This window comes from Euleptes europaea, chromosome 10 (genome assembly GCF_029931775.1).
Source record: "Euleptes europaea isolate rEulEur1 chromosome 10, rEulEur1.hap1, whole genome shotgun sequence".
In the NCBI taxonomy this organism is placed as follows: domain Eukaryota; kingdom Metazoa; phylum Chordata; class Lepidosauria; order Squamata; family Sphaerodactylidae; genus Euleptes; species Euleptes europaea.
This window is the reverse complement of record NC_079321.1, coordinates 28,470,770-28,480,657: the sequence shown is the minus strand read 5'-3', so window position 1 is coordinate 28,480,657 and position 9,888 is coordinate 28,470,770. Positions and strand designations below refer to the sequence as shown.

The 9,888-nt window shown below is 43.4% G+C and overlaps 1 protein-coding gene across 1 annotated transcript; it reads right to left on the bottom strand.

The window, feature by feature from the left end:
- Nucleotides 1–932: 932 nt before the first annotated feature.
- Nucleotides 933–9,500, bottom strand: E2F6 (E2F transcription factor 6). The gene is made up of 6 exons (XM_056856155.1): nt 9,414–9,500; nt 6,387–6,480; nt 4,340–4,556; nt 2,062–2,220; nt 1,783–1,897; nt 933–1,074 (listed from the first exon to the last, which is right to left on the bottom strand). The coding sequence occupies exons 1-6, from the start codon at nt 9,498–9,500 to the stop codon at nt 946–948; spliced, it is 801 nt and encodes a 266-aa protein (XP_056712133.1). The 3' UTR covers nt 933–945.
- Nucleotides 9,501–9,888: the final 388 nt, after the last annotated feature.

Sequence of the window (9,888 nt, the reverse complement as noted above, 5' to 3'; positions counted from 1 at the left end):
ACAGCAAGCGTGTTTTGATTCAAATTCCTCTACTTTCCATTTTATTTCAGCAGAGACTATCCTATAGTATCCCATAGGACACCAGTATCATTTAAATTAGCCCTTTGGTATTGTGTAGTTAGGAGCCCCGTGGCGCAGAGTGTTAAGCTGCAGTACTGCAGTCAAAAGCTCTGCTCACGACCTGAGTTCGATCCCGACGGAAGTTGGTTTCAGGTAGCCGGCTCAAGGTTGACTCAGCCTTCCATCCTTCCGAGGTCGGTGAAATGAGGACCCAGCTTGCTGGGGGTAAAGGGAAGATGACTGGGGAAGGCACTGGCAAACCACCCCGCAAACAAAGTCTGCCTTGGAAACGTCAGGATGTGACGTCACCCCATGGGTCAGGAATGACCCGGTGCTTGCACAGGGGACCTTTACCTTTTTTTTATTGTGTAGTATAATGCCACACAGAAGATGATAGTATAAGGTTTTTATATTTCATATCTGACCAATGAACATTAAATATCATGTTATAAACTGTTGTAGCAAGTAGCTCAATTGGTATGTTAAATATCACAATTATATTCCAGCACAAGCTTTTGTGGACTAAAGCACACTTCTTCAAATGGGAAGGGGTCAGTGGCAGAGGAGGTCCCAGGTTCAACCCCTGGCATCTCCAGTGGAGAGGATCAGGTGGTGTGAAAGACCTCCACCTGGGAACCTGGAGAGCTGCTGCCAGTCAGAGCAGACCATATTGCCCTTGATGGATCAAGGGTGTGACTCAGTAGAAGGTAGTTTCATGTGTTCTGGCATCCACAAAACCTTAGACTGGAATACAACGTTGTTAAAACTCCTATCTCTTTTTGTTAACCTTATGCAAGTTTAACCAGAGCATTACATCTAAATGGTGCATATCAGAGTCCTTCCTCCATTTTACTATAACACTTACCCTCCAAACAAAGCAGCTGCCTATTTAGTTTTGAATGAAAGGCTGCCTGTGTTTTTCAAAGCATCTCCATCTGGATTACTTAGCGGTACCTCACATAAATAGACATCAATGGGTCCTTTTGTGCTCCTCAGACGTACTTCTATACAATCCTGTAAGACAAAGGTTTTGTTAACATAAGAATCCAATATTCAAAGTTTTGACAAACTAACAAAAAATTAAGCCTCTGGTCAATAACTAGTTTTGCTAGAAGGGAGTGGTGGATTTAATTCAAGTCCCAATATCCTTCTCCAGAGGTTCTTGTGCCACAAATCCATCCCAGTGCCACAAACATTGCTCATTCATGTCCCTTTTTGTCTGAGTGTGTGTGTGTGTGTGTGTGACAATGGATATGTCACGTAGGGGCCAAATTTGGCCCCAGGGCTACCAGTTGCTGACCCCTCTTAAACACACCCATTTGAAAACAAGATTTAAGCAAGCAAGCTGTGTCAGACACCCTTTTTCATTCAAAGTCCTCCTTGAAAAGATTTGCATAGCTTACAACCTAATGCTCAACAAGTATTCTTCAAGTATGTTTTACCAAAACCAATTTTACGATTGGGATGACAGCACACATTCAAGTGCCTCTCACTTCTATGAAAGGAAAATGGCAGTATAAATTATAAACTGTTCTCCACATCTGTTCCACAATTCAGTGGCAAGGCACACTCGATATATAGATATATTTTTAAGACTGCTTCGTCGATGAAGTTTTTAAAGAACAAAACTCCACTGTTGATGTTTATAAACAGATGTTGTGCTGATCTACCTATACTGACAACTTTATCACCAATTCAAAATAATTGTAGAGAAATGCTTACTTCTTTTGGAGCTGGTACCTCCATGTTTGTTTCTTCTGGAGCCTTGATTGCAATAACAATTTGTTCTTGAAACGTCTGAATGCTACGGATATCTTGATAGGTCACATAAGCTAGCGTATATAATAGTAAAGGAATTTAAATAATCACTTTTAGTAGAGATGGGATGTGAAGGACTATAACACAACATTTAATGCAAAAATTCATAACACCTTCCTGTTGCTCAATACCAGCATTTCAAAATATTTCTCATTAGAAGAGGCAACAAAATAAAAAGGATATCTTCCATTTTCTTTGTCATCTGTTAGGTCAAACAACTGATGAGCACAATCCTTGATTAGTTCATCTAATGCTTCCTCCATTGCAGTTAAGTCATAGAGTTCATCTCTTAACTTCTGATGCTCAGGTGTCCTTTTGGTAATCTGTTTGATATCCGATCCACTAAGACAGAACACAAAGATTGTTAGACTTTCAATACAGAAATTTAAAGGGGGAAAAAACAGCTATTGCGTGAACTTACCGATCACTAAAAGTTTTTTTAAATAAAAGTATAACCAACTCTTGGTAGTACATTGTTGGCAGTTATGTGTATCTCAGTATGAAGAATCCTAACTTTCAAAGAACCAAACATACCATGAGTTGAGAACACCTAAGAAAACTGATTTTAATATGTTTACGCACACAAACTCACACAGAACTCAGGCGTGCAAGATGCATAATAACAATTAGTGTACTGGATTCCACAGAAGATTCCTGCATGCACAAAAGTACTTGTGCAAGTCGAAGTACTAAAATTACTCCTCGCTGCTGGTTGTGCTAAGTTAAAGCAACTGCATTCCCACCATCTTTTCCTCACGCAAAAGACACAGCATAAAGTATTTCTTACAATACATTTCAAAACCTAAATTAAATTATGCAACTCATCTGTTGTACATTCCACTGCTCCATATGTACACTTCGTTAAAAATTATGTACTGCTGTTTCGCTAAAAAATACATTGAAGTGGTATGCATTGTATCAGCTGTTGTGCTACTGCTTCCTCAAACAGAACTGTGCTAAGTATATTTTCCTTCTTGTTCATGCATGACTAAATCCAGTCCAATGACAGGTAATGTAAATCTGCAATCCTACATAGGCATACCTGAAGAATTTAATTTAACATTGTGTGGCCTCTTTCCAGGTAACGATATATAGAACTGGGCTGCAAGACATTCTGTACTTAGGAGCTGGAACAAGGACACCCAACAAAGCTTGTCCCTACTTTCAGGACAAGAATTCCAATCTCTTCACCCAAAGACTGCTACAAGGATCCTTCCATCAACCCTGCAAAGAAGACTATTATGATTATATCCATGTTCTAGATGTAGGGCTGAGGCACAGAATACATCTTGTTCACGGCAAACGAGTTTGTGGCCAAGCCAAGATTGAAAGGAAGGTCTTCCGTCACTTTGTTATTACAATATAAAACTGCTACAGGGATCCTTCCAGCAACCCTGTAAAGAAGGCCATTATGATTCTGAACCAGAGATTTCCGCCAGGGCCTATGGTTGAGGGCAGCGATGGTTCCACCATAACCGGCCTCTCTGTGCCTGTTGCATCACCTGCCTATTTTCTGCATTTTTGTATTGACCAATCACCGTCTTTCCACCTGCTAGGATGCCACCAGTATCAATTTTAGAGGTGTCATTGGACTATTCGGCTTAGTTGTTAAACTAAAAGAGCCAGTGTGGTGTAGGGGTTAAGAGAGGTGGTTTGAGTGGTGGACTCTGATCTGGAGAACCGGGTTTGATTCCCCACTCCTCCACATGAGCGGTGGAGGCTAATCTGGTGAACTGGACTTGTTTCCCTACTCCTACCCACGAAGCCAGCTGGGTGACCTTGGGCAAGTTACTGCTTTGTTAGAGCTCTCTCAGCCCTACCTACCTCACAGGGATTTTTCTACAAGCCTGGGGTAAACTGAAGGATTGCAGGAAAAGATGATGTATTAATAAACTACATTGGAGGTTAGAACAACCCTAGAATCATAATACTGATGTCTGTTGTTGTTTTTAACAAAGTGTGCCACTGATATCTCATTAGACTACACTGGCAGATGTCGCTGGCCATTTGGTGTTTCTAAACCACCCACAACCAACACTGCTGAGGATTACAAGCCTAAAACATGTGAAAGGTAAGAGGAAAGCAACGCAAAGCTGGAGGGAAGAGGAAAAAAGGTAAAAAAGGAAAGGTGATGATGGGGAGGGGGGACAGAAAGATATGGGTGAATGGCCAAGAGGCTACTGTACAGTACAGGCTACTGGGGGATAAGAATAAAAAAGTTAGGTAGGTGGAAGAGAAGAAAACGGAAGAGTCTGCAGACATTGTCAGAGTGAGGCAAAGAGGAAAAGAAATTGAGAGGAAGAAATGAGATTCCTATACACAAGCCCTTGTGGATCTCCCACTTGTACCTATTCCAACAACAAGCTTTCTGAAACTATGCACCCTTGTCCTAAGAGTCATGTTATGCTTTAGTTACACAAGATTTAAGTTGTTTGAGAACTGGAAATGAAAATCAACTTACACCCACTGGATAAGGTTCTTGGATCTTTTCTGGATAAGACGTATTCCATCCAGCACATTTGTGATATCATACACTCTTCGTTTCCGCACCCCCAGCATCCGTGACACCTCATTTAAGTCGAGAACTCCTTCTGGAGCAGTTTTGACAAGATCCATGAACCTCCTGGTCAACTGAACCAGAGAACCATCATAACGGGGTTTTCTGCCTTTCTGAGCTTCTGTACAGATTTAAGGTGATATTCATGTTAATCAATGCCAGCAGTAAGAGAAATGCTGATGTTTTAACAATAACATTAGTGACTTCAACAACAGACACGCTTTTATTCTGTTGCCTCTAAATTGCAAGCTCCTTAGAGCAGGAGATTATTTTGTTTGCTGTGAAGCACTATGCATAATAATAAAAACTGTTTATAAAGAAACATTGCGTGCTTATTTATCAGCACAGGTGGATTTGACCATTTATAGCAATGTAAACAGTATAGTGTAAAATGTATACCTAGGACAGTTTTTACTGACAACCATAGCGATCCATTTAAGATTCTCAAACTACTATTTGTGCCTCAAAATTAAATGAACACCTGTATTACATATATTTTTAATGTACTGCTAAGACTTGACTGACATTATTCAAAAACGAACCTGTTTGGATTGGAAGTAGTAAGTTGGTAGAGAATGTACTATGGGATACTAATGACATCTCAGATTCTCTGATGAAACTCATGGGCTGTATCCCACTTCCAGAGATTTATTTGGTGAAGGAGGTGACGCTACTTGCAGTGAGAGCATAAGAAAAGAAATCAGTGGGTCATGGTGAAAAATCTATGGTCACTAATGCTATGCTGTTTTAAGGAGGAGGCTTCTGCCCAGCCCTCCTTTGGCTGTAGGTCAAACTCAGGTTGTAAACTCTGGTTAAAAGCCAAACATGATAAGCACTGATGCAGATGTAGCACTGTGGTACCATAAAAATGCAGCAAGAAAACCTGCTAGTTCAGATCAAGGATCCATCCAGTCCCACATCATGCTGCTTACAGTGGCCAGGTAGATGCTTCTAGAAGTCTACAAGTGGAGTGGGAGGAGTTGCTCCCCCCGCATTCAGTAGCTGATACTCAGAGGCATATTTTATTGTAATCTGGAAATTATTTTTACTATCATATTTAATAGCTATTTATGGAGCTATTGAACAACCCCCTCCCCCCAAAAAACTCAGGAAAAAGGTGTGTGCTAAAATCTCCAAGCAGTAAGAAGTAGAAGAGGAAAAAAATAATTTAGTATTTTAGATTGCAGCAACCAAAAATGGCACACAATGTTACTACATGATCCTGGGTCAGGGGTGGGATAGGCAATTTTCAGTGCCATCCTAAGCAGAATTATACCCTTATAAATCCATGGGCTTATAAAGATGTAACTCTGTTTAGGATGGCACTGAGTGACTCTTATTCCCACTTAATTGTAGGTCGTTATTATTTTAGCACGTAATAGACTCTGGATTCAATTTAAAGTATGACAGCAGTTTATATGCCAACTCAAAATACTTCAATTTATATCCCAAAGACATCATTCAGATAACAACCAAAACATCATTCAGATAACAACCAACGTGTTTGGGGGGAATAGGTAGTAAATATGTATTGCTTGTGACCAAAAGCCATTTCAAAATTTGCTTGTCGCCAAAAGCCATTACAAAATGTGTATCTAAAACACAGATTCCAAAAAGGAAGGATGAAAACAGTCATCAAGATAAGATGCCAACCATCAGGCAAAATTAGAACAGATTACAAAACTACAGATTTTGGGCTTCTCAGACACCACTTCTGCACATATTTTCTTGATGGCCAGAGTGTATAAAGATGCAATGCATGTAATGTGAAAATAAGAGTCTCAAGTTGGCAGGACAATGCTGCTGCAGTTGTTTTGTTTGTGGGCTTCCTAGAGGCACCTGGTTGGCCACTGTGCAAACAGACTGCTGGACTTGATGGGCCTTGGTCTGATCCAGCAGGGCCGTTCTTATGTTAAGTTAGGTGTCTATAAAAGTATCTATACAAACTTACTTCTAACAGGCGCCAAGGGTACATCCTCATCTGCTTCTTTGTGACTCACAGATACAAACTCAACATCATCTTCCTTTTCAATTTTAATGTGTGCCTAAAAAGAAAAGAGATATAGGTTAACTGAAATACTGTGTGTTCGTGTAACAGATAAGTTGTATCAGCTGTTTCATGCAGCTTATTTCACCACATAGCAGGGCGGTGAATTGGCATAAAGATTTTACAGATGAACAATATTTTCTCTTAGCAGAACTGCCTTGTTAACTCAGACATTGTTCAACTTTGTCCAGCATTCTGTTTCAACAGCGGTCAGCCACATGCCTCTAACAAAGCTAAAAGCAACAGATACTGGATCTTATTTTAATTCATTCAATGAAAGACCCATGTATACTCCCATTATCTGCAAAAGCATTAATGTGACCATTTAAAAATAACACCTGCTTTTACACATAATTTCAAGGACACTGTATTGACCCTTAGAAGTGAAACTGACTAACTGCAGGACATCTTGATATAGTCAGTTTCAGGGACTCTCCCCTCCTCCAACCACTTGGTTCTTCCTTGCCTCCATTTCATTTACAGACTTATACCAAAGCTAAATCAATGCTAGTGACACCATAGTGACACGGTAAGAGCTGGTCCCCATAAGCTATTATTTTTTTAAAAAAGAATTCTGGAAATACAAGTAGCTATGGAGGCTACCTCAGTAAAAAGATCAGCAACAATTAGAACTGTTCATGAAATAGAGCGTGCGTTATCACCCCCAACCATCAATGCCATTCACAGCAAGAGGACTGTTGGCTATGTTCAGGAACACACCATCTTTCCTACCACTTTCTGCTATGACACCTTCACTGATCTGAGCAAAGCCTTCTGAAGGTGCCACCCTCCAAATGAATAAGATGGTCATTCATGAGCATTCTCTGTGGTGGCCCCCACCTTGTGGAATGATCAACCTGAAGACCCTCACACTTCTATCATTTCACAGAGTATGCATAACAAAAACATTTGGGAAGAAATTTTTATGAAGGGATTAGAACAGTAGTATAATAGAACAGTGCCCTGACCTGGATGGCCCAGGCTAGCCTGATCTCGTCAGATCTCAGAAGCTAGCAGGGTCAGCCCTGGTTAATATTTGGATGGGAGACCACCAAGGAATACCAGGGTTGCTGTGCAGAGGAAGGCACTGGCAAACCACCTTTGTTAGTCTCTTGCCATGAAAACCCCAAAAGGGGTCGCCGTAAGTCGGTTGCGACTTGACGGCACTTCACACACACACACACAATAGAACAGCATAGGAGATAATTTCTATACGGGATAATATTGTAGTCAATTGCACTATTTATTGTATGTGTTGCCTCCCTTTTTACTACAATGTCCTCTACCTTTGTAACCCACTTTCTTCATCATGGTCTGTCATGCCTCAACCAGCTTTTGTTTACATTGTTTTCCAGTTCTGCAATCCTAGTCCTAGTGCATTGTTTATTGGCGGTATCTGCTGCCTGATTGAATTGCTTTTCATATTTTGTAATCTGCCATGAGTTTCAGCGAGAAAGCCAGGCCACAAATAATGACTTCCTAGCAAACAGAGGTTTAATGGAAGGCATATAAGTGGGCACAGAAGCGGATTAGAATTGGTGCCTTGAATTTTGAAAATCGCTGCTATATAAAAATCGTACCATACCCCACAAAATATGTCGGTCTATCATCACGGGGGCTTTGTATATGTGTTTCAAGAAAATTAACACTTATAGACATTCTACCTAAACAAAATACATGCATCCCAGAAAACCTGAACATAAGAAGTAAATGGTGAAATTAGGATTCATAGATTTAACGGTGCCCATAATTTATATCTCTCACTGGAGTACATCTCCATTAACTGTGCTGCCTGTCCAGCTTCCAAACTCTGGGTGTTCCTGACACTAAAGGTCAACCCCTTCATGCTCCATTCCTACGTATGACCCCAAATTGAAACTCCTGGACAGTGAGGGGGGGGGGGGGCAGAACGAACAGGACAGTTAGCATCCCTATTCCTAAAATACTGACTGGTGTAGAAATATCGGTACCAACTGGGCAATACATCCGCGGAGTGACATTTCCTTAAGTGTCAGGACAAAGTGTCCATGAGCCACTTAACACCACTAACAGCTTTCAATAGCTTGCTTTGGAGATTCAAGATTCAAGTCCAGTGATAACGCATCTCCTGTTTTGGAGATGGTCACGCCCTGTCGCCCTGGCCATGGGTAGGCCTGTCCTTCTAACCCAGCCCAGAAAAGATGGGAAGAGAGAAGAGAGACAGTAGTGGCTACAGTGTTGCATTTGGGGCTCTGCAGGCTCGGAGTCCAATCCCATGCCGCTACGAAGCTAGCTGGGTTACTCTGGGTCAGTCACGCCCTCTTAGGCTCCCCTAAGTCTGTACCCGAAAGAGTTGATATAGTCTGTCTGTACCCGACAGAGTTGTTGCAACAGCAAACGGGGAAGGGAGACGGCAAAGGCAGAAGAAAAAAAACGTGCTGACTCGATGCAACCCAACGCAACCCCGGCCCGCCGCGATCGACACCATTCATTCACCCTTTCGCAACAGCGGCACAGCAACGCCCTTGCCTTGAAAAAGGCGGGGGAGGTCGGACGGACCCCTCCCCAGGCCCCCCGCCAAAGGGGCGGCTGCCCTCCGCTTGTTTGCAGGGGCCCAGTTCCCGCGCGCCCCTGCAGAGGAGCCCCTGCCCCCCTCGACAGCCCTCCACCCCTCTCCCGGGCCCTCTCGCTTAAGGACCCCCCCCAAACAAACAAACACGCGTGCGCGCGCTCGCACAACCCCCCGGGGCTCGGTCGCTTTCCCGTGCCCGCCCAAGCTAATGGAGCGCGCGGGACCAGAACAAAACCTCTCCTTGCAACCCAAAAAGGAGTTGCAAAAAAATAAAAAATAAAAGAGTTGCAAAAAAAAAAACCCCTCCCGTTGCATGCATTGCTTCTCAGCAAGGGGGGGGGAAGCTCCCCTGCGACAACCGCTCCCTCTGGCTTACTCACCTGTAGCAAATCCATGGGAAGCGGGGGAAGCAAAGGCGGCGACTGTTGCTGCTGCTCCGGACTTTGCCCCGAGCTGGGAGCGGCCATGGTGGCCCCCCGAAGAGGAGGAGACCGCAGCCAGGCCCAGGCCTTGCAAGCCAGCCTCCCCCCCCCCCCCTGGCCTCGGCGGGGAGTTGCGGGAGTGACGACAGAGAGCAAGCCCCGCCTCCGACTGCCTCGCCGAAGCCCCGCCTCCCCCTTGCAGGCGGGCCTCGCTCTAAGGCCGCCGCCTCCATTCATTCATTCATTCATTCATTCATTCTCAGCTGGGCTGCTCCTTTGCAGCGGGCTGGCCTGGGGCTGTGGCCCACGCTGACCACCACCCCCCTTGGCCATCTATGCACGGGAGGTTGTGCCTAGGATTTGCTGCTCTCTCTCTGTGTTTGTGAAGTCGCTTCCGACTCATGGCGACCCTAGGGATGAAAGTCCTCCAAAA